The sequence below is a fragment of the Vitis riparia genome, chromosome 2 (assembly GCF_004353265.1).
Source record: "Vitis riparia cultivar Riparia Gloire de Montpellier isolate 1030 chromosome 2, EGFV_Vit.rip_1.0, whole genome shotgun sequence".
NCBI classification, from domain to species: domain Eukaryota; kingdom Viridiplantae; phylum Streptophyta; class Magnoliopsida; order Vitales; family Vitaceae; genus Vitis; species Vitis riparia.
In genome coordinates this window covers 17,402,366-17,427,553 of record NC_048432.1, presented here as the reverse complement: position 1 = coordinate 17,427,553, position 25,188 = coordinate 17,402,366, and the positions used below count along the sequence as shown (strand labels likewise).

At 37.0% G+C, this 25,188-nt stretch overlaps 3 protein-coding genes across 4 annotated transcripts; 2 read left to right on the top strand and 1 right to left on the bottom strand.

The window, feature by feature from the left end:
• Positions 1-996: 996 nt before the first annotated feature.
• Positions 997-3,677, top strand: LOC117933096 (alcohol dehydrogenase-like 3). The gene is made up of 10 exons (XM_034854487.1): positions 997-1,111; positions 1,217-1,353; positions 1,437-1,486; positions 1,575-1,903; positions 2,286-2,368; positions 2,484-2,559; positions 2,694-2,755; positions 2,896-2,991; positions 3,160-3,321; positions 3,430-3,677. The coding sequence occupies exons 1-10, from the start codon at positions 1,033-1,035 to the stop codon at positions 3,538-3,540; spliced, it is 1,185 nt and encodes a 394-aa protein (XP_034710378.1). The 5' UTR covers positions 997-1,032; the 3' UTR covers positions 3,541-3,677.
• A 1,036-nt stretch (positions 3,678-4,713) lies between these two features.
• Positions 4,714-11,754, bottom strand: LOC117933087 (polyadenylate-binding protein-interacting protein 11-like). 2 transcript variants are annotated; one of them, XM_034854475.1, is made up of 11 exons: positions 11,510-11,754; positions 10,645-11,412; positions 10,362-10,469; positions 10,222-10,266; positions 10,061-10,133; positions 9,859-9,971; positions 9,692-9,751; positions 9,546-9,593; positions 9,377-9,445; positions 5,202-5,263; positions 4,714-5,081 (listed from the first exon to the last, which is right to left on the bottom strand). In XM_034854475.1, the coding sequence occupies exons 2-11, from the start codon at positions 11,200-11,202 to the stop codon at positions 5,024-5,026; spliced, it is 1,194 nt and encodes a 397-aa protein (XP_034710366.1). In that variant the 5' UTR covers positions 11,203-11,412; positions 11,510-11,754; the 3' UTR covers positions 4,714-5,023. The 2 variants fall into 2 exon arrangements, with proteins under 2 accessions (XP_034710366.1, XP_034710356.1); XM_034854465.1 differs by having other exon boundaries at positions 10,362-10,472; positions 11,510-11,747.
• Positions 11,755-13,097: 1,343 nt separating this feature from the next.
• LOC117927842 lies at positions 13,098-24,661 on the top strand. The gene is made up of 8 exons (XM_034847537.1): positions 13,098-14,438; positions 14,745-15,118; positions 20,395-21,585; positions 21,672-21,830; positions 21,931-22,282; positions 22,412-22,482; positions 22,603-22,725; positions 23,288-24,661. Exons 1-8 carry the CDS (start codon positions 13,550-13,552, stop codon positions 23,651-23,653), a joined length of 3,525 nt encoding a protein of 1,174 aa, XP_034703428.1. The 5' UTR covers positions 13,098-13,549; the 3' UTR covers positions 23,654-24,661.
• The last annotated feature ends 527 nt before the right edge of the window (positions 24,662-25,188 follow it).

The window sequence follows — 25,188 nt, the reverse complement described above, 5'->3', positions numbered from 1 at the left end:
GTCTCCATTCATATTCGATCTGGTATAAAATAAAATAAGTAACATCGTAACTCATATTTTATTATCAATCAAATATAGGATATAATCTATCATCTCCTCTCTTGCCTTATGTTAAATAATCAAATATGATAAAGTTTCTCTAAATTGATCTAATTGATCCATTTTCCATTTAGTACATATTTCCTTGTTCTGCTTAAACAAAAGGCCCTTATGACCAATTTTAAGTAGCCTGATCCATTATTAGAAATTCATTGAACCCACAAGCAATGACCACTACTCGTAGGTTTGTAACTATTACCAAAAATGAAAATATTAGTAATCACGAATATTTTGACATAAAATATCAATGATGTAAAAATTAATAAAAATATTAAGAAAAACTTTTTAAAAAGTATATAAGAAGTAAAAATAGGTATTTAAAGTTTTTTTTAAAAAAAAATTGATATATATATAAATTTGTCATATTTAATAATATTATCCTATGTGTCCATGAAAAGTATGAATTTATTATTAAGTTGCATTATATATTATTTTATAATAATATTATGATAACATGACTAATTTTAAAATATATTTAATATTAAAATTATGACCTATTTTAATTTAAATATATTCAATGATATCAAATAAATAATAATATATGTATAATTTTTTAAATATTTATGTTTTATATTTAATAAATATATATTATATAAAAAGGATCTATTAAAAAATTATATTTTATATTTTTGGTAATAAATTAAATCAAATGTAAAAATAAAATAATTAAAATTAATTTATTTAATAATTGAAATTTCGAAGAAAAAAATCTAAAAATGGGTGAAATATTGGTAAAATATCCAAAAATACTGGTGAAAAAAAATTAAAAACAATGGATGAAATATTAATAAAATATTTGAAAATATTAATTGATAGATATCTTTCCAGATTTTGTATAGGGATATATATGGATATTGGAGATAGTGTACACTTTCGCCCATCAAATAAGCTATTGTCTGTGTCAATTTTGATATCTGCAGAGATCATAGAGAGATGCAGAAGCCACAGGGTGAGTCGGTTAATGGCGTCCACACTGAAAGTGAGACCACTGGGAAGGTCATCACTTGCAAAGGTGAGTGTCTAAGCAGGGCATCACAGAATCAAATTGGTTAATTTGATGAATAATTCAAGAAAATAATTCTTTTTTTTCTTTTTTCTTTTTTTTCTGGGGCTGAAGCTGCTGTTGTGCTGGGTCCGGGACAGCCCTTTGTCATAGAGGAAATTCAAGTTGATCCCCCTCAGAAAATGGAGGTTCGAGTCAAGATCCTCTATACTTCAATCTGCCACACTGATCTCAGCTATTGGAAGGGCGAGGTATGCCAAGCCTCCATAAAAATTCACAACTCAGTTATAATTCTCTGGCTAACTTGCTCATCTCCATGTATTTGCTGCTACAGAGCGAAGCTTACCGAGTGTATCCTCGAATTTTAGGCCATGAAGCTGCCGGGTAAGACATCTATATATTTGCTTGTAAATTCAACAAAAGTTTCCAGTACTTTTATGTGATGTAGCTGTCGCCTGTTGGTGAGGTGCAGAATTGTTGAGAGTGTGGGAGAGGGTGTTGTGGACATGAGGAAAGGTGACCATGTAATTCCAATCTTTAATGGAGAGTGTGGGGACTGCGTCTACTGCAAGTGCGACAACACTAATCTCTGCGAGAGGTTTAGGGTACATCCGCTGAGGAGCGTGATGGTGAACGACGGCAACTGTAGGTTTTCCACCAAAGATGGGAAACCCATCTTCCATTTTCTCAACACTTCAACTTTCACGGAGTACACCGTCCTTCACTCCGCCTGCGTCGTCAAGATCGACTCCAAGGCTCCTCTCAAGAAGATGATCTTGCTCAGCTGTGGCGTCTCTTCTGGTAATCAAAGGTTTTCCAACTAAAGACGATGATGAATATTACTAAAAAAAATCTTCATGTTGTCCCTTCTGGTTCATGGCCATGCGACAATGAATTAATGGTAGATGTGGATAGATAGCAATGGATACAGATCATGATCACAAGAACTACACCTCTTTAATCACTTTCCATCTCTTTCCTGTGGGTCACTAGAAGATCCTCCCATACCGTCATTAATAATTCCAAAACCTCCCTCAAATTTTGTTTAAGATCATCTCATTTAGTACCCTCCACCTGTATCATTTTCCTTGTGTTCTCTTATAATTGAGGAGGAAACTAGCAAACTGCAGTGAAATTTTATTAACTTTGTATTGTGTTTGGGCAATGGCCATATAAAATGAAGGGCTTGGAGCTGCATGGAACACTGCCAAGGTGCAAGCAGGGTCGAGTGTGGCGATTTTCGGGCTGGGTTCAGTTGGTCTTGCTGTAAGTTCGAAAGTCCTAGCTAGGCATATATATTAATAGCAATGCCAGATACTAAATGACTGAGACATATTCCAGAGATTGTGAGTGATAACCGTGGCGGTTTTCAATGGTGCAGGCTGCTGAAGGAGCAAGGACCAGAGGAGCTTCAAAAATAATCGGAGTTGATATCAACCCAAACAAATTTATCAAAGGTGCCTAGTGTTTTTATAGAAAAAGATGAACCATTGAACAGTGGATTCAGTAGCGTCAAACATATGTAAAAGTAGTGATTCAACGTTTGATGGGTTCGGTCTAATTCTTCTGATCTTTCTCTGTCTACAAATAGGAAAAGCAATGGGGCTCACTGATTTCATCAACCCAAATGATTCAAAGAACCCTGTGCATGAGGTTAGTATTATACATACATAGCCATTAATGAACCAACCATTTGAATCATCTAGAATTGGAGGACCATGAATCTTGGACCTACGAAACAACTTGAAAAATTGAAGATTAATTAATTAACACACAAATAATTGTGGAAGCAGATAATCCAGGAAATGACAGGAGGAGGAGTAGACTACAGCTTTGAATGTGCAGGCAATTTGGACGTTCTGAGGGAGGCCTTCTTGTCCACCCATGAGGTATGTTGCTTTCTTTCATTTATTGCAACTACTCTTTTATCTATACATATATACATATCTTCCTAATAATTCAAGTGCCCTTGATACTGTCAGCTAGAATGAGATTAAAAGCGTATGTTTGTAAAGAATATGAATTGGGTGGGTTACATGATAAATTTTGTATAGCAGGGATGGGGTATGACAGTGCTTCTGGGAATTCATCCAACTCCGAGGATGCTCCCTATCCATCCTATGGAATTGTTTGATGGTCGGAGGATTATAGGATCAGTGTTCGGAGACTTCAAAGGGAAGACCCAGCTTCCTCATTTCGCCCAACAATGCATGCGCGGGGTCAGCCACTTTCACTTTCACATACCCTTTTATACATCAGCAAATGGCTAATGCTTTCTACATATATATTATATGTACAGCTGATGTCATGTTTATGGTTAATTTCAGGTGGTGAATTTGGATGGGTTCATCACTCATGAGCTTCCATTTGAGAAGATAAATGAAGCACTTCAGCTGCTTGCTGACGGGAAATCCCTGAGATGCGTTCTACACCTTTGAGCTGTACCATACGGGCATTGATCAGTACCCAACTGCATATGCAAATAAACACTGATATACGGTGTGGAATAAAAAATGGGTGGTGATATTGGACTCTTACTCTTGCGTGGAATAAAGAAAAATCACAATTTCTCATATTTTCCATAGTTTCTCTTAAATCTGAAACAACCACAAATCAATTCACTAAATTTAAAAGGAGATAAATACAAAATGACTTAATTTGGTTAAGTTTACTCCTTAATGTCTTATACGGTTATACCCATCAAAACCTACACAAACCTTCATGTCTTGAACTCAGGACCTTGTGCCCCTTAGTGAATTCCGCTAAAAAAAATATATAATTTTATTTTTATTTTATAACATTTATTTGTTTATATAATATTAATATATGTTTGACATAAAGGAGGATAAAATTTATGTAAGGATTTGAAATTTTTTCTATTATATTTTATAAAATATTACAAAATAAATATATTTTAATATATTTGCTTTTAGGATGAATTTTAATTATTAAATAATATAAAATAAAAATGAAAAAACCTACATAAATTTATTTTCATAAAAACCAAAAGCTACCTTTGTAAAGATTTCGATTTCTTCTAATTCGTCTTCTTTTTCACTGTATTTCATTCTTATCTACTTTCATTCTCATTCTATTTACATATCAAAAGAAAAAAAAGAAAAAAAAATTAAACTATAATTTTTTCCACACCCATCAAATTTACTTTTTATTTTTTGGTATTTAAAAACCTTTACATTACAAAATATATAGTACATTTATGAAAAATAAACTGTGAACTTGAGATCTTAGGCATAATTTTATTTTGAAAATAATTAAAAACTGTTTTCAAGAAGCATTTTTGAAAACTATTCATTTCTCCTTGGATTTCATCCTTCTCTTGTATGGCTATTAATCCATCTCAAACAACCCAAATTTTTGTTGTCCATGAGAGATGATTTATATGCTTGAAGTTGATTATACACAAATAATAAATCTATCATGGACTCGTCCTTCCAGTCTCGCAAACGGGCCAAACCTGGCATGAAAATGAGCTATGGCAAGTCAGCCACTTCTCGGCTTGATGCTCCAAAACATAAGAACACGTGGCAGAGTTCAGTGTATGTTTTTCAGGCAACACTCCAAAAAGAAAAAACAACATGAAAAGAACATGATAAATCAACAAGAAGATAGTTGAGAACAGCTTAAAGGGTTTGATTTTGGGGACATTCACGATAGTCCATGTTAAGACGCAATCATACATAAGATCTTCCGAAACCTCGAAGTTCCATCCAACTCTACATGTGCTAGAGCAACAAAACGTAACCTGTATGGATCACAAAGATCCCAGGCCAAGTAGCAAAAGATAAAAGAGTATATATGAAACAGATAGACCAGAAGCATTGGTAAACATCTTTACAAGGGTGTGTGTATTTAAATATATAAATTGGGTACTAATATCAGCCTCTGGACCTGCAAAGATGATTAATGTATAGGAAGACGAGGAGCACGTGGCCGAACAGGCGTCTTCGACGGGCTTACCCTGATTATACATAACAGCAAAGGTTGGCTTAGAACCTAAAAGCAAGCAAACATGGTACAAAGATTTTCTTATGAAATTCCTAGTTGAAAACAGAAATGAGAAGACAAAATGAAATCTGACCTTATCGGCAAGGAACCAAGCACAACACCGCTGCAGTTGAGAGCAGCAATAGCACTTTCAGCCTGCAAGAGTAACAACATACATTGCAGATCTATTATCATATATCCATATAGGGGTGACTTGCAAAATGATTGACTCGCTCATCAAAATCTTGACTATCATCATATATTATGGCAATCCATGTACCAGCAGTGTCCCTTGCCTCATCAGTGAATTCCTCATTTTTACAGCAACCATTGTAAATCTTCCCACAAGTTCAATATCTAACCCAACAATTTATACTAAACAATTTTTTTAAAATTATTCTTTAAAAAAGTACTTCAGGAGCCCAAAGGGCAAGAATCTGTCAGTGTCACTCATCTAAACTTATCCCAACTGTTTTGGGAAGTTGGGAACAACACCTATCTGATCCAACAACCCAAAGCCCAAGCCACTTCAAATAAATTGTACAATGCTACTAATATTGTATCAACACATTCTTTAATCAGCATCCATACCTGTGTGTATAAATCTGCATATAAATATACTATTTTAACTACACATTGCAACCCACCTTTTTTTTTTTTCCCTTTTTTCATAGGCAAGCAAAGAAATATGTTAATAGCCCCTAACAAAAGAAGGTAACAAAGCATCGTCAGTGCCGAATGAAAGACCCTTTAACTTGAACTTTCAAGGATGTTCTTTAGGCACTCCAGGGCATCTTGGAATTGGTGGAATGATAAGATATCGTTTCGGTAGAGTAACAAAAGCTTACACTAAGCCTGGGGGGGTCTGGGCATTGCTATTGAGTCTAACTTTGCTTAAAGGCCTCATGGAGCTAAAGCTTTGGGCTTGTCCAATCTTGTAGTGGAAGGACATTCTGCTATTGTCAGTTTATAGATTTTTATTTTATTTATTTATTTATTTTTGATAGGATATTGTCAGTTTATGGATGCCAAAAAAGAAAAGGGATTCATGGAGGTTAGACAGAGGGTCATGCCAAATATTTGATATTGCAACTGAGTTGGGATGCTCCATTCGGTGGGTTCCAAGCTTAGCTAATTAAGTGGCAGCCATCTTAGCTTTTGCTGAAATTTTGCCTCCTTGAGTTGTAATTAATGTTAGTTTATATTTTTATCTCAGCTTAACCAATCAACAAAGTTTACCATAAACATTGCCACCTCCTCTAAACCCACTCGTTGAAACAACACTCAAAAATGTGCCAACCATGTTTTATTTCTGATGAATTCTAGGAGTTGTATACAAGTTCTCAAGAGAAACACAGGGCGTATTTGGTTCAATGTTTTAGAACGGTTAACTATTCTCAAAATACAAAAACCAAAAAGCCAAAAAACAAAAAAAAACCAAAAACAAAAACCAACAAAAAAACATTCAGGAAAAGCATTGCTTAAAAGTAAGAATGGTATGGCACCCAATTTATTCTCTTGTTGGAGTGGAGTCAATGATGCTTTCTTCAATTAGAAGGAATCTATTGGGTTAGCATGAATCTTTCATGGGGAAAAAGGGGAAAAAATGCGTGGAGAGTCGCTAACTTGTGCTTGATGTGGACTCATAGGAGGGAATGGAATAGAAGAGCTTTCAATGATATAGGGGACCACAACAACTTCTATGTTAGATTTTGTAGACTGATTAAGCTTAAAGTAAGGAGAGAGTTTTTTTTGTTTCTTAACCTTCTCGCCTATACGGGATTTTTTTGTATACTTCATGTGTACTATGCTACACCTCCCTTTAGGAGCTATTAATATATGTTCTATTTTATCTATCAAAAAAATTAAAACTCCATATCGGATCAATCTCTCTCTCTCTCTCTCTCTCTCTCTTTTTTTTTTGATAACCAAGGAACCTCTCATGGTCAAGCCCTTAGGACTCTCCATGGGGACCCAAACCTTGGGGTACTGACCGCCGCGCAACAACTTGCACAAAGTAAATTTAGGGTATCATTAATAGTAGGATTTGAACCCAGGACCATATATAACCTCCAATTGACATCAAATGAAAAGACAAATGGCAAAAAGTTTGACAAAAACAAGTTATTCTCTTATGGTCAATGAAAAGGCAACATCAGCATGATATACTTGTAATAATTACCCCAATTTCCAAGGAAGCACATATATAAATCGAATTTCACATCACTAAGAATGGAAAGAATCAATTTAGGGTCAACCCATCGCCTAGATAGAGTATGGAAACATACAACGACAATTCCTTACAACATCCATAAGACAAATCCCATTGAGATCATTGGTAGTAGTAGCTTAGAGGATCAAGGTATCTATTATTTAGTAAAAATCTTTCCAACCTGACTAAAGGAACTCCTATTAGAGCTTATAGAAAAGTGCCAAAAGGCCAACCAAAGTGAAAGGATAAACAAAAAATAATTCGCGTCTTACTTAGAGTTTAGTCAATCAATAAAATCCATTACAAATAAGAAGCAATTATGTATACTCTAATCCACTTTGAAAAATTGTACATAAAGGATTATTTGTTAGTTTGATATGCTTTTTCATTGTTATAAAAAACTTTCATATTTCATTCCTTCCAAATGGTCCAAAAATAAGCACAAAGGAGCAACTTTCTAAACTTTCTCCATTTTCTTCCCGACAAAAAATCCATACCAACTCAAAAAAAAACATCTCTTACTAAGGAGTGCATCACCATTTCTATCCCAAATAGTGCATATATTAGTTGTCATGGCATGATTGCTTTCGAACAATGAAGAAAAATGTATCAACCGTTTCTTCTTCTCCTTTACACAAATAGTATCTATTCAGAATTCTCCAATCTTTCTTGTCTCAACATCAAAATCTTTTCCCATGTAGCTTTCCAAGCAAAAAAGCTAGCCCTCAACAAGACCCAAGGATTCCAAATCATGCTTATAGGGGATGCCTCTAATCTTTCATTAGATAAGGAACAAAGAGATTTAATTGGGAAATTGCCACATTTTGAGTTCAACCAAATCATCTTATTCACTATATCCCTACAAATTGCCTACCCTTGCAATCTTCTGGAAAAGGCTTCCACCCCTTCTAGCTCCTGGTCATGGATCTATCTTGTGACCATGGGGTTCCAACATCCACCCTCCCCTTCCTACTCCCACCCCTTGATTAGCCATGCATCCTTGGCTGGCTATTGAGAATAACAAGGGAAAACAACCCACTTCCAAAGGGAGTCGCTCTCATTAGCAAATGCTCCAAATCTCCAACACCATTTACTGAAACCAATTCACCAACTGCGGCTTTGTCTCCTCCCCCAACCCTAACCACCCCCACCCACCCTAAAACAAAAATGGAAATCTCTTCGAATATTTTCCAACCATAAACAAATCTTTCTAGAGATGACAAAAAAAGATATGAAGAAAAATGACAATCTAAAAAGAGCTTTGTTAAGGCTTTAGCCTACTAGCTATAAATTCCAATATACTTGCATAAGCATTATTCCCCTAAAAAAAACCTAACTTGATCTTCATTGTCTCAACTCTTAAAGACCCCAAAAAAATCCCCTTGATATTGCTTGAAAAGTATTCATTGGCCTAGGAGGAGACAATGGTGTCACAGTCACACAAACCGCAATGCGAAAGCTCAAACTTGCCTCAATCAACCCAAGTCCCTATATATCCTTACCCTTTCAGCTCTACAAAGGACACTATGATAATGATGGGTATATGGAAACTCCTGAAAAATACACACAAGAGCATTTACAGAGCCTTATTATGCTATAAACAAATCTAGCATAGCCAACTGGGGAGATAACTGCAATCTAATTTCTGCATCAAAATTTGGACCATGGTTATGGCCAAATACTCCAAGCAATTCATATCATGACAATTACAGTCCTTAAAAGCCCATTTTCACCACCATATTTTCTCCTATATACATTCTAGCTATCGCCATACCCATTAGTGGTCTTTTTTGAAAAACTACCAGGATAGAGGAATCATGAGTGCCAAAAAACAAGTTGTCCTCAATTCTTATTCAACCAGGTTGAAGCTAGCAGCAATCACATGTCCATTGCACACAAAAGGATAACAGGACTTAAGGGACAATGATTATTAAACCTACCACAAAATACTGAACATAGAAATGGAAATCTATACATCCAGTAAAATTATCAGCATGTCATCTTAATGATCCAACAACAATCTTAAAGTAAATAGATAAAGAGAAACAGCCAATTACCATTATAAACTCAACAAATGCGATGCGAGTAGAATGATGATAGTCTCCAAGAAGCCTCAAACGATAAACCTGCACCATACAAAATGTTTTCTTAAATTATGCTTCTCAACCAAAACAGCCAAATGTTAAGAAACATAACTTCATTTTCAAGACAGGCATGATTACAAACCTCTCCACAAACCGATTCAAAAAAGAGTTTAACATCAGCTTGAGAGACCTGCATTAAACAAACAAATACAACATTGATTTGAAAAGAAAAAGTGTTTCCTAGTCCTACACCGGAGCACATTCAATATAAAGAAACATAAAAAGTACCTTCTTATCAATATTTGTACAGTAAATTGTTCTTGCACACATCTCGCGTTCATCTTCATTCTGAAGTCCAAAGTACCAACATCATGTTATTAGGAGAGAAACTTCACCAAAACTCCAATTTTCAAATTTTGGAAAATGAAAACGATCATAATGGCAAAGTTTCTCACCCTAGGCAAAAATGTAGGGTTAACTGGTGCAATGGCTGTTTTAGAGGGCAGCACCCTCACAGGGTAGTATCCCAGCATTGTCCCTGCCAGACTCAAAGCAGCCCGTGCACCTTCTGCATAACCAAAATACCCAGAGTCAAATAAACAACCAAAAACCTGTGAATTATGCACCATATAGAATTTAGGTAAGTTAATTACTTACCTTCATCAGTAAACTCAACAAAAGCAAAACGCAGAACTGAGTTAGGGTCACCGCATACACGGCAGTCAACAACCTTCATATGTAAATCCTTTTTCAGTAACCTAATTCTGTTTAAAGTAATGAAATAATCTCCACCCAAAAGCAGCAAAAAGCATCAATACCTGCCCACAAGTTATAAATAGAGCTGCAAGCTTCTCTTCAGTAACCTATTGGCATAATTACCAATAATTAGGTCAAACATTTGATGCACGCTAAAACCAGTAAAAGAGAATAGTAGCGGCAACCCAGAACAATTATATACCTGCTGATCAATATCGGACACATACACAGTCCTCCGGATGATTTCTTCCCGTTGTGCCATACTTGTTCGACTATTCATCCTCCGTTTGCCTTGTCCGAAATTATTTTTCTTCTAGACAAAACCAAAAGCACACCAGGATTAAAGATGGTATTATGAACAGGTTCCATTTGTTGAAAAGGAAGAAATGAATGGAAATGCTAAAAATGGGTTAGTTTCTTAAGCATTCCATTTTTTTCCCTCGCCACATAATTACAGAAAATAAGGAATCAGAGGTAGGTTATACCCGTCGACCATTAACTTGTCCATTTCTTGTATTGTTATGCGTCTCAGAGCCGTTAGAGTAAAAACCACCGTTCAATCCATTGTTAGCAAGCGATGGAGGAACAAACTCTTCAGCCATGGGGTTCAGCTTAGAGAATAGCTCCTGCAACTCTCTCATATCCACACCAGAGTCTCCATTCCTCTGCAAATCACCACCATTGGAGCGATGCTGCGCAGCTACCGGCCCCACCTGCATATTCTGAACGCCGATCTTCTGCGAGCGGTCAAGGTTGTGCTGAACCGACGCCACCTGAGCCTTGTGACTGCTAACGTGGGCAGGGGGCGCAGCCCCCCTCTCCTGAAACTGTTGTACCTTCATGTATAGGCCCTGATCGTGCGGCCTCAGGATCGGACCGTTACCGTTGTTGTTCTGATGTAAACTCGGATCAACCATCCGAACCCTCACCAGATGCTCTTGATCGCCGCTTACATTCTGCTCCGGTGCCGCCGCGTCGAAGTTCCTATTCGCCGAGCCAACGCTGATCCCCAAATCCACTCCACCATTCTCAACAACGGCCATGATCGAATCCCCCAAACAAAAAAAAAAAAATTTATCTCGACAACTCCTTAACACCTTACTCCACGATTCATCGATCAAAACCAAAATGCCCTAAAATCAAGTAGAAAACACCACACAATGCATTCCTAAATCAAGCCGTACCTCTACCACCACTCCAAATCGTCTCCATTGATGGATTCCAAAAACGCATCGAGATCGCTACGGATAAAACTATACGAAACAAAAGAAAAAAAAAAAATTAATCACAGCTCAACCCAACAAATAAAACTGGAGAACAAGTATTAAAAAAAACATTCTTCTTTCTTACTTTTAATTTTTGTTTGATTTTATTTAAATTTTTCAGTGATTCGACGAGAGAGCGAATAAGCTCTTCGGATCGAATGTGTAAACCAGCTTCACATCGTCATATGATGGCGATGATCGGGGTTCGACCCATATGTTGGGCGTCTGCCCTGGGGTGTGACTTCTATGTGCCATATGGCATGCATGTCATGTGTCCACACATGACGTGGCGAGTAATTATTGGTGGATATATCCAAATCTGCATGCGCGATGATGCTGCTCACCAACTCCCTCACCGTACTGCGTACCTGGGTAGAGGCGTAGTAGAGCCAACTGCCAACACACACTGAGACGCTGGTAACGAAGACCAGTCGCTGTGAGGGTAGTTTCGTGTTTTCGTTGGAGTCCTCAGACTCAGTGTCCAGATCGGATGGCGTTTTGCATCGGCATGTGGCTTGTATCGGAAGCGAGTATCTCTGTGTTCAAATCTGTACTCTCAATGAGTGCTGTCTGATTAGCCAGGATATTAATACGAAATTACGCAAATGTCTCGTGTTAATCATATCGTAATCATTGACTGTAATAAAAAATAATTAATTAATTGACAAAAATAAAATGAATAAAAATTAAATTAAATTTAATAAATTTTTTTATTATCATCCAAATTTAATTTATATTAAAATAGGAAAAAAAATTTATAAAAATATTCCATTTTCATTATGAGGTGATGTAATTATGATATTTGATTTCGTGTAAAGATTGAGAAGGAAAATTAAATATCATTTAAACTATCACATTTAGTTTTTGATTAGTAATTTTAATGAGAATTTTAATTTTAATTTTTAAAAATAAAAATAAAATTGGATTCTTGTGAAATATGTTTGATTTTTACATGTCTTCTCTTTGGTTTTAAAGTTTATAATAATATTCCCTATAATGTCACTTCAAAATTTTGGAAATGCAATCATTAAGATGCTATGGTTTAGAAATCTAAATATTTTTAATATTTTTAAAAATAATTTTTATATTTAATATTTTATTTTCAATCATTTTATATGTTTATATAATTATTTAAAAAAAACATTTAATAAACAAATGAAAATAATTATAAACATTAAAATATATTTTATAAAAATATCATATTTTTTATTTTTAAAACAAAACTTAGAAAATAGTTTTTTTTATTTATCAAATGTGCTTTTTTTTATGGAGAATATAAAATTGTTCTTAAAAACAATTGTAATAAAAGATTTTAAAATTCATGTATTTTTTTTTGTTTTTTTCAACAACTTTAAAATTTTTTAAATATATCTCTCTTTTCCTGTGGTGTATAAAGAATTCAAGAATTTGAAAATATATAAATATTTAAATATTTTAATTATATAAGATTTTATTTTATTTTATTGTTGTGATAAATCAAATAAGAAAATTCATTTTTTTTTTCATTTTTCTTTTGGTGGGCTTAGTCTCTGGTTTAGCGTTTTCCAAACGGAGCCTTATGGGTTGTGGGCCCATTGGCCAACCCTTTCATTGGGCTTGGATATTTTGGAGGCAAGCCGAGGGCCCAAGGCAACTCAACAGATACGGACGCCAATCAGTTGATAATGCCAATTTCGACGTTGTGTTGGGTTCCGCTTCTTCGTTGGAGAGAAGCCATTTCTGTGAGGATTCGGGATAGAGATCGTGAGAAACCAGACTCTGCTTTTCAGCTTTTCAGATTTTCAGCTTTCCTCAGCGTTCTTCGCATCTCAAGCTCTTCAACACATCGCCTACAGCTTTGCCCAGAGAAATAGGAGAATCTGAGAGCGAGTCCATCAAAAACAAGCTCTGAACTCGGTCAAAATCGATCATAGATTCTGGTTTCGAGGTACTTTAATCTATGAAATAGGTTTTTGTTATGTAATTTTGGGCGGGATGGATTTTAGGGGAAGCATTTGGGGGTAGGTTATTGAACCATTCGATTCGACGGACGAGTATGAGAATCAGGATTAGGGCTAGGGTTTGTGGTGTTGGGGAATTGGAGGAGCGGTAGGGTTGTTGTGATTAGGGCACAGAGTAGGGAGCTATGAAGGGAAGGTCGCACCGCCTTCCTAGCTCAGATCCTCCCGAGGACTGGGTGGATGGTTCTTGGACGGTGGATTGCGTCTGTGGTGTGAATTTTGATGATGGGGAAGAGATGGTGAACTGCGATGAGTGTGGCGTGTGGGTGCATACGCGGTGCTCGCGCTATGTGAAGGGGGAGAAGTTGTTTGCTTGCGATAAATGCAAGAGCAAGAATAATAGGAATGATAGCGAGGAGACGGAGGTTGCTCAATTGCTGGTTGAGCTGCCCACTAAGACAATGAGGATGGAGAGTTCGTATGGATCGAATATTCCTGCTAGACGGCCTTTTAGGCTGTGGACGGATATACCAATTGAGGAGAGGGTACATGTTCAGGGCATTCCGGGAGGCGAACCTGGCCTGTTTGAAGGTCTGTCCTCCGTTTTCACGCCGGAGTTGTGGAAGTGCACTGGTTACGTGCCCAAGAAGTTCAATTTCCAGTATAGAGAGTTCCCCTGTTGGGATGAGAAGGAAGAGGCTGATTCTAAAATTGAGGAAGAAAATGAAAATCCTGTGGACAAAGGAGCCGGGGTTCTGTTTTCACTGTCAAAGGAGGCTGTTTTGGCTGCTCCAGCAGCTTTGGTTAATATGAGAGGCCAAACTGAGGAAGGTGGGTTTGACAGAAAACCAGCCACAAAAGAGCTGAAGACGTGGGAGGCTGGGGATTCTGATGTTAGGCCTGCTCAGAATGGTGTGAAGAAGGAGAGAAGCTTACTCCGTCCATTTGTGGTTCATCCGAGTAAGAGGAAGAAAGAAGATTTCGGCCCATCAAAGGATCGCAGTGGAAAGAAGAGGATTAGGACTGCTGAAAAAGAGGATACTAAAAAAAGAGGTTCACATTCTTCCAAAACAGGTGAGTTGATGGAGTTTCCAATACATATGATGCCGGTACTATGGCTATTTAATCTTTTCTATAGACTCTTGCTTTTTATTTTTTACTGTCTGCTGTGTTTCAATGAGAATGTAAATGGTGGAGCATTTGTTGTAGTAAGTAATATGCACATGTTGGCTCCGATCATTGGGTCATTAATTTTCTTTACTAGGGGTTTCATTTACTCGTGATGCAAAACGGTTGGAATTTTCATTACTGGTTCATTGACACCAGTTTTTTTGTTGTTATGTTTTTTGTTTTTTGGTCTTTTTGGTTTTTCATTTACAGGGTTTACATCCTCTAGTGATGCAAAACAGTTGGAATATCATGAAGACAGAAGTTCCAAGCTTCCCAAGACTAATAATCAGAGTAACAATAAAGGGAATTTGAGGGGCACTCTGCCCACAGAGCCTGCATCTGATGTTTTTCATGTAGTGGACAGTAATGTTGACAAGTCGAATGACAGCTTAGTGGCTGCTGAGCACGATTCGGAATCTTTTCCTACTGATGCATCTAGACACGATTTTCCCATCGGAGCTGGTCTAGATGAAGATAAGACTGAGCATCAAGTTCCTGCAAGATCTGAAAGTTCTCCTAAAACTGACATTGTATCATCAACATTAGAAAACAACACAGTTGAGAGTGTTCCTATGAAGGAAGAGGTATGCTTTGATATGGCTGCTATCCTTTGCAATTAGGTGCAGAAATAGTAATCCCTGCCTTTTATTCCTCTCTCCCCCCCACCCTCCCCCCACAACACCATTTTTGTAGTTTTATGTGTGTGTTTGTCTTGTTTCTGTATTTTTACCTTTCCAGTCTCGGTTTGGTTTCAGCAGGGAGTGTTGTTATGCTGTTGAGTTGTTAGATTCATAATTAAGATACAAGGCATTTAGTTTCAAGACCTATAGCAAATCTTTTATTTATATTCACAAATAATTGATGGGCATCTTAGTATGGACTTACCTGTTTAATCAACATATAGGAACTCAATAATGAACAAATACTGGACTGGCTGGAAGCATGAAAATTTTAAACTTACAGTTAAAGATTCATCATTGCATTTTAAGATACCACTTGTTATTAGTCACCATGTTGCATGGTCCCACTTAGGTGGACACTTGTGTTGTCTAAGCACGTAATCTTAAGGCATGGGACATTTTTTTTATTTTTTTAAAAGATTTCAAATGAAGTAAGAAATTGTTTTAGAGGAACTTTAGCAAATTAAGAATCATTTTCCTCCTTTTTTGGACATACTTGTTGGGCATGTATCAACTAGTAGGCATGTCTGTCTTTGACTAGCTCATCCCATAACCTTGTTATGCATTTTTAAGCTATTTTGATTTGTGTGATACTATTTTCTTACTGTAAATAATTGTTTTGTATTAGTTGACATCATTCAATGAACCGGTTCACCTAGGTTTCTCCATTTTCATTTTTTTTAGCTTTGATTCTTGCTTTTTCAAGGTTGCTTAATGCCTGTTTTGTATGCATATATACTAAGTCATGAGATTTTGATTTGCTTTTGAGTTGTAATTGGCTTAAAGCCAGACTTGAATGGACGGGAATGCACGAATAGGTTGTGGATATATCGAATGATGCTTGTTTGGTATTTATTTATTTTATTATTATTCCAATCTGATTTAAACCTGATTTTGCATGGTTAATTTACATATTTTTGTGATTGATTTAAGTATATTTGCGTTTAGAGTGGCTTGATTTGCATAAGCCATTTTATTGTTCATATTTTCCAAGCTATATTCATATATTTTCATTTTGTTTCGTCATCTTCTCCACTACTTTTAGTGATTCTCTAGGTGTATCTTCACCCACTTGGATGGCAAAGATGGGTACCCATTTGGATTTGCTCACATGATTCTAGAGTTCCCTTTGATCTTTTTGTCCTTCACTCCTAGTAGATTCTCTATTTAAAGTAAGAATTTGCTTGAAAAGGTAATCCTCAGACATCACTTAATGCCATAAACAAGTGGTAAAAAAAAAAGTAAGACGGAACAAGTGGTAAAAAAAAAGTAAGATGGCAGTGACTTTTTTTCCCCCCCTCTTTTTAGGTTAGGAGAAGTAGGGCCAAGTGGGTCACTTTGGTTTAGGTGGAAAGTGTCTCGACATTTCCTAATTTCATAAACAAAATTTTAAGGCATTGGAGTTCCTGCTTCTCAAGATAGTGCAATGATTGGAAGCTGGAAAGTCTTGAGGCCTTTATCTTGAAGTCGTAAAAACATTCAATGAAAAGGAATGGGGAAGAGAGATTGATTGAGGGGGGTATCAAAAGGCAGAAATTTCTTAGTTAAAGTCTTTTGCTCTTGTTTGGGTTTCTCCGATAAATGTAGTTTGGAACTATTGGGTGTATAAAAATTTGGATTCTTTTTTCTGTAGCCTCAATGCGAGATTTCTGGTTCTTATCTATAAAAAGGGAAGAATGGAAGATGTTAAGGATTTTAGGCCAATCAGTCTCGTGGGCAGTTTGAAAAGGGTTGTTATCAATGTGATTTCAAACAATCAAAATGTTTTTTGTGGAGGGTAAACAAATTCTTGATGTAGTTCTAATTGCAAATGAGGGTGTTGATTCGAGGAAGAGAAGTTCCAATGTGGACATAATTTGCAAATTGGATGTGGAAGAAGCTTATGACCATGTGAACTAGAAGTTTGTCCTTTTGGTGTCGGACAAGATAGGTTTTGATTATAGATGGAGAGAGCTGATCCACTTCTGCATATCCTCTGCAAGAATGACAGTTTTGGTGAATGGTTCCCCTATAGATTTTTTTCCCAACTTCCAAAGGCTTGAGGTAGGGGGATTTTCTTTCTCTCTATCTTTTTGTGCTAGTCATGGAAGTCCTTAGTTGGCTAATTAAAAGGGCCAAGAAGGGAGGTTTCATTATTGACTTCAATGTTGAGGGCAGAGGAGGAGAAGGAATACACATCTTGCACCTATTATTTGCAGATGGAACGGTTTTATTTTGTGACAATAGTCTTCTATTCTTTGAGGTTAATATGGATCAGTTGAAAATTGAGATACTGGAAGTGGATTGTCACTTGCTTTGAGGTTGTCTCATGTTTGAAAATAGATATGCAAAAAAGTGAAATTATTCTAGTCAAGGAGGTGGAGGATGTGGATAGATTGGATTCTCTTTGTGATTGCAAGGTGAGGGGATTTCCTACTTCTTATCTTGGTTTACCTCTTAGGGCCCCTTATAAGTCTTGTGTTGGATGAGATACAATTGAGGAGAGGTTCAAAAGGAGATTGACTTCTTGGAAAAAGTAGTACTCATCCAAAGGAGGAAGACTAGTCCTTATAAAGAATATCCTATCGAATCTCCCAATTCATTTTATTCCCTTCTTTTCAATTCTTAAAAATGTGAGGATCAGGTTAAAGGAAATTTAGAGACTTTTTGTGGGGGGATATTTAGGAAAGAAGATTCATCTAGTGAGTTGGTTAGATGTGAGCAAGGATAAGAAGCATCAAGGGTTGGGAATAAGAAGATTGGAGGTCCTTAATTAGGCTTTGCTAGGCAAATGGTTGTGGAGGTTTGCTTTTGATCGGGTGAGCTTGTGGAGGAAGATTATCCATGAAAAATTCAGGGGATTGGAGGGGTGGTAGAGCTCGAGGGGTGAAGGACTTCTTTGGTATGAGCTTCTGGGAAGACATTAGAAAAGGATGGGAAGACTTTAGTCTTCAGCTAGCTATCCAATTAAAAAATGGTAGACGAACAAAATGGGACATATGTGTAAAGGAAATTAGGTTAAAAGATGCATTCCCTATGCTTTTCAAAATAGCTTCTTCCAAGAATGCTACGATTGCACATTTATGGGAGGGAAGAGGTGGAGACCATTGGGTGGTTCAATCTAGAAAGCCCTTCTAAGATTGGGAGATGGAGGTGGTGACCTAATTTCTGGATCTTATCTAACCTTTGAAAGTGCAAGAAGTAGAGATCACTTTATTTTGGAAAAAAGATAGGAGGGGTGGTTTCAGTATCAAGTTGTACTACAAATCTTAATGTGCTTAGAGTAATATAGTATTCCCAGTTGAAGAGCTTTGGGAATCCCAAGCTCCCCTGAGATCTGTTCTTTTTTTGCATGGGTTTGGGAGAAGATCTTAATTGTAGATATTTTAATGAAGAGGGGATGGACAATGGCCAATAGATGCAGCCTTTGTAAATACAATGAAGAATTATTTTATCACATTTTAATTCATTGTGGAAAGACAAAAGTGCTATGATCATTTCTCTTAGCAGTCTTCAGCTGAAATGGGTGTTTCTAGCTTCTGTGAGAAATCTACTCATTGAGTGGAAATTTAAGGGGTTGGATAAGAAGAAAAGAATTGGTTGGCATATGAATTTGCTTGCTTTGGTGTATATGGAAAGAGTGTAAGCGGAGGCTTTCAATAAAGAGAAGTTCTTAGATCAAAGGTTGAAGGAGTTTGTCATTAAATCCCTATTGGAGTGGTCTCATGCTTCATTCGAAATGGAGAGCTTCTCCATTATAGATTTCTTAGGTATTCTTCCTTGTGGATAGCTTGGCTTTTTTGTAGGCTGTTGTTGTATTTGTCTTTTGTCATTCATGCTTATGATGTTTTGTGTAGACTACCTATATACATAGGGTACCCCATCTGTGTGGCACTTTTTTAATTCATTCTCTTGTTGTCTATCAAAAGAAAAAAAGTTGGATTCTTTGCTTAGAAGCAGTTTAGGGGATAATTTTGACTACAGAAAATTTAAAAGAGAGGATGAACTTTGGAAAATAGATGTCATCTTTGCAAAGTTGAAGAAGAATCGGTTGATCATACGACTCATATACTTCTTTATTGTGCTAAAATGAGGATCTTGTGGCATTTTCTATTCTCTTTATTTAATGTTGACTGGGTGGGTGTTGTCTTCTATGGTCTGTTAGATTCTTTTAATTTGGCAAGGGACCTTTGTGTGCGAGAAGTGCAGGAAGGCATTCTTGAGTTTGCTTTGGCTTTGGGCTAGGAAGTTTTTAGATGGAGCCTCAATGTCAATATTAGATTTTGTTGATTGGTTAGACGCTTTGATGGGACAGAGGGTTTTTTCTCTCTTTATCCTTTTCTTTGCCAATTTGGTGCTTCCATTTACCCCGTTTGTACTTTGATCTCTGATGCACCCTTTTTTTTAGTTGTTACTAATAATATTCTTGTTTGCCTATACAAAGAAGGAAAAAAAGAAAAGAGCACAAATTCAAAGTGGTATCTCTTTGAAACAGGATGCTTGGTCAATAATATTTAGTTTTGCATTTTTATTGCTTTGAGGCCAATTTTCTATCCTTGCACCCTGCCACCCTTCCCCCCCTCTTCTGGGTTTCCCAAAAAATAACATGGTGGGGAACATCAACTGTGACTATTCAACTTGAATTAGACAACCATAAACGCTTTTTGATAGGTAAAGGTTTACACTTATAATTCCATTGGTCAGATCAAAACAGGCCTCATTGGTGGAAGCCAGATATCGTGTTGAATTCCCCACCCTAAATTGTTCTTAAGTAGCAGCAAAAATCATCTCTGCATTGGGGAGGTTTGGAAACAGAGAAAATTGGCTGTTGCTAGTCAACTGCAGCACCCCATCCAGAATTATACTAGATGCATTGATGTGGTTTAGGAGTTCAGAACTATTTGTTGAAGATTTCCCATACTTGAAACTTGTAGGTTGTTTACTTGGCATTGTTCTGTGGAAGTATCCTGTTAAAAGCCTTTCCTCCATGGAAGAGTTGCAAATTTATGGTGGATATTTTTGCTATCGGTTTGCTTCTTGAAACCAAGTGGTTTTACATGCAGTGTATGCATATGTTATTTAACAAAGGATTGTTTAATTTATCTTGTTGCTGACTTATTTGTGATCTTAGGAATTGCTTTTCTTATATGCTTTAGATTTTACTTGTTGTATTGGAATGACATTTTCTAATATTATGTTAGGTGGTTAACATGGCTGCTGCTAATTTAGATGATAATGGAGGTTCCTATAAAAATATGGAAATCGATATACAGAAATCAAACCCTCCTTTCGAAGAGGTGCCTAGTGTAGCATCAAATTTGAAAGAAAGTCAAGTTCTTCTGGATTCAAATGGTGACATGTTGCTAAATTCTGTAAAGCCTGATTTAAAAGTGAAAGCAGATGTGGATGATGATAATTCTGGAAGGATCTTGGATTCTCAGTCTTCTGCACTTGTTGATGTAAAGCCCATTGGCACTGAGCACCTATCTCAAATTCTAGGGATATCTGCAGATCAGATGTCCGAAAATTCTAAATTGAATGATTTAGTGGCTCTAAGCTTTTCGCAATGCAGTGACCATAAGGCACAAGATGTTGACAAAAGTGCAGAAGTAGCCAGTGACCCTCATGCAGATAAAGCTGATCAATTATCTGGTGGCACTCGTCTGCATAAGCAGGAATTAGATGTCTCAGATGGTTCCATGATAGTGCAGAAAAGTACTTCAGAACCCAAACATGGTTCAAAGCTAGCTGAAGAGCCACCAAAATTAGATGGAACTGTATTTAGCTCTCAAGCACTATCTAGTCAGCGTAAAATGGTAGTATGTGTAGGAAAATCTTCTCCGAGTTCATCTACTGTTGTGATCTCCAAGTCATCTGTTTCTGATAACTGTAAACCCATGAATACTCAGAACTCTAATCCTATTGCTAAAGAACGAATAGTTTCTAACTGCAATACTAACAGTAAGAAAGATCATGCTGCAAGTGATGTGGTCAGGGATGAAGACAGGCATGAAATGCCAAGGAAAACAGTTAAAGAGCGTCCAAAATCATCCATCAATCCTGTTTTGAAAGCATCACACTCAAACAGGATTCCCCATTCTTCTGTTTCCAAGAGACCCCTGTCAGATTCAAAAGATCCTGTGTTGCACTCGTCTTCTAAGGCATCTTCAGCCCAGAATACTGCTGTTCCTTCAGGTTCTGGTGACTCTGCTGGTTCACTGCAAACTCAGAGTGCTGTGCTCGTACAAAATAAAGTACCAGCCCCAAGTTTGTCACAAAGAGGTGAAAAGTTTAGCACTTCAAATTCCCAGTCATCATCTAAGGTGAATAATATGTCATCTATGCATCCTACTGCACCTTCAAATTCTCCTGCAACACTAAGCGATGAAGAGGTGAGAGCAGAATTGCCATTTATTTTATTAAATTTCTTTTCTGAAAGTTTATCTTTGACATGGTCTCCTATTTTGGTTTTTGGTAGCTTGCTTTACTTTTGCATCAAGAACTTAATAGTTCTCCTAGAGTGCCTCGGGTACCACGTGTGCGCCATGCGGGTAGCTTACCTCAGTTGACTTCTCCAACTGGTACAAGCATGCTGATAAAGCGAACATCATCTTCTGGAGGAAAGGATCATGGTTTGGTAAGATGTCTTACTTTGCTGTGTAGATTAAGTCGCTGTCCCCTTTTGAATATTTGCAGCCTTCAACAACATAGGTTGCTAATATTGTTCTGTTTTATAGATTCCTAGAAGAAAAAGCAAGGATATTTCCAAAGATGGGTCTCGAGGTTTTCGGGAGCGTGATGATGAAGCCAAGAAAATGGACAGAGTGCCTTCACCTGATCAGAGGAGACATGATCCAGTGCATGCAGCAGATGCTTCTACGAAGAGGGAAGCAGACGATGGGTTTCCAAAAGCAGAACATTCTGTCAAGAAGAATATTCCCCTTGCCTCCAACACAACTGCAAATAGTGGTCCATCCTCCTCAAATGAGGTTAATGATCAAAATTTAGCATCTGTACGTAATTCACCAAGGAATATGTCTGATGATGATGCGGGCACTGTACGGGTTCCTGCACATCGCACTTTACCAGGTAGTTGCTTCATAAAAATTATAGTTTCATAAAATTCTAGATGTTTTTCCTGAAATGTGATCAAATTAGAATAGAAAGAAGTATTACTGAGCTCTTCACTGTCTAAGACTTTACCTTTTTAATTCATAGGCTTGATCAATGATATTATGAGCAAAGGCAGGCGCATGACATATGAAGAACTCTGTAATGCAGTCTTGCCGGTATGGTTGCTTCTGTTAGATAGAGTGCTTGATATCTTCTGTATATTACTTGGTTGCCTTCTTTGTAAACAAGGGAATAAACTCGCTTGTTTCTTCTCTTCTCTTTTTGTTCCTTTGCAGCACTGGCATAACTTGAGGAAGCATAATGGAGAGCGTTATGCATATTCAAGTCATTCGCAGGCTGTTCTTGATTGCCTGAGGAACCGGAATGAATGGGCGCGGTTGATTGATCGTGGTCCCAAGGTACATCATATGATCATTATTAAAAAATTTTGTCTTCTGTATGCATGATATTATTATGTGTTGAGACTTGAAACCTCCATTAGCTTGGTGGATAGACTGCGATTTGATTGACAGCCCTGATTATTAGATTGAATTACCTATCTACCACTAGATGCACCATGTAACATCTTCAAAGTTGGTCTTCATTGGGTTTTTTTATTTTTTTTTAACAAATTAGTGAATGTTATTTATTGTAGCCATCGAATGCTATCATAGTTCTTCTGTACAAATGTTCTTTTATCCACTGAAGGCTGATTGCATTTGATCAGTCTTTGAATAAGTTTCATCTTTGTGGGACACACACATACAACCTGGAGGTGGAGTCTCCATTGGCATCACCTATCAGTAGTTCCATTTGCTTTACCTGTTATCATGAAGTAGAGTTTTAAGTAGAAAACTTGTCCTCTCATTTGTTCAAGTGTTGGATTTGGCTGCAGTGTCTTTGACTTTTTTTTTTTTTTGGATTTAACTGTCCCCTATAACAACATTATCCAAATCTGAAGTGTGAATAATTCTGTATCAGACCAATGCGAGCAGGAAGAGACGCAAGCTTGATGCTGAACCATCAAGCTTTGAATTGGATGATAATGAATATGGCAAGGGCAAAATGGCAAAGGAGGTAGAAAGCAAGAGTCTTGAATCACACAGAGAAGAGTTTCCAAAGGGCAAGCGGAAAGCACGACGCAGACGACTGGCTCTGCAAGGCCGAGGAATAAAAGATGTCAGGAAAAGACGAAAGGCAGCTATCAGCAGTGATGATGACATTGAACCATTTTCTAATTCTAGCGATGAGAGCATATTCAGTGAGGATGAGATTCAGGGAGGTGGAACAGGTCCTGTTGGAAGTGAGGCTTCAGCTAGCTCAGATGAGGTGGGAACCAGGCTATAGACTTAAGAGTTCATAATGGCTGATTTCTTTGGTTTGTGATTCAATATCCTAATTCTGGGGGGCAGCTGGGTTCTATGGTTAAATGCTGTCCCTCTTGGATGGTTTGCAACTTATGTTTCAGCGAAAATGGCCAGCTCCTTAAACGTAAAAAAAAAAAAAAAAATTAGCAAGGAAGTTGGCTAGATGCCTTTAAGTCGTCCTAGATTTGTTATTGGGGTCACATCAGATTGGTGCATACTTCCATTTTTCGGCCATCTTTTTGTTGTCAACCTCATCTGGGGCATGATTGGCATGGGGATTCAATATTGCTTCTGAATTGCTGGAGCTTCTGAAGGCCAAAAAGATGTAGCATTAGTGTACATATAAATTTTATTTTTTTGGAGAATGAGATGTCAATAACTCCTTTCTGTTTTGTTTTTTTTTGTTGTTTTTCATTTTAGATTGTAAAATTTAGGAAAGCAGCATGGGAATGATTTATTCGTTCTGCTGGTTGGTTGCTTTGTGGAGGGAGTTCCTAAATCTACGTGCTATTTGAAATATGACCAGATTGGATTGTGAGCAAAGAGTTTCTAGAAGATGGCCAAGTCAATGAGATAAAAGACGCGGGGTAAGTGGATGAGTACAGTTGTTTATAATGTGAACCCGTTTCAATGCATTTTCTGTACATCTTAAAACGGGGGTTTTCATCGCCCCGCGTTTACGTTCCTCCTACCAAGCCAGTTACCTGCCAAGATCCACCTGTGCTCTGTGCATGTGTCTTGACCAAGACCTCAAAAGCTGACTCCTTGCCCCAATCTGCGGAGATGCTGATTGCCTTAAAGCAAGGAATCTGCTTAAGAATTTACAGCTGAAGAGTGTGACCTCTTCCCGGAGTGGCATGCAAGGAAAAGACCTTTTCCTTTTTAACCTAAACGGCCTAGTTGTAAGGAGGAGTAGCCATCTCCATTGGCTTACTTCAGACTTCATTATCACACATCTCCTGTATGAGGAAAATAATTTTATTTTTCATTTGATTTGGCAAATGTCAGTTTAGCCTCGTCAATTCATGGGATAATGGGAGAATGTGTGATTTGATGACATCCATTCCACCCCGCTGCTTTTAGAAGGCTATTGTTACATCCATTAATTGATGAGTAGATACAAAGAAATGTGACTCCAATGTAAAATAATAAAATTTATTTATTAAGTAACAAGACTATTTGTAAGGTATGAAGCAATGAAATCATTTTAGAAGATAACCATTTCTATAATAGTGTGCAAGTGCAACAATTTTAATAATAATAAAGTCAAATTAATATATCTATATTCTAATATATATTTTTTTAAACAATCCTTTTAGGGTTAAAAAGGTAAATTTATTTTAGATTCAAATTCCAGTGTCACATAAGATTACCTGTAGTTGATGATGAAAATTGATTTACATTGAAGTACCTTTGTCCTCACAACTTCTTATAAAAAGTATATTTTTTGTAATTAGAAAGAAAAAAAAAATGAAGTCTACGAATAAATAAATGGGTTTTCGCCTTTTGCACGTT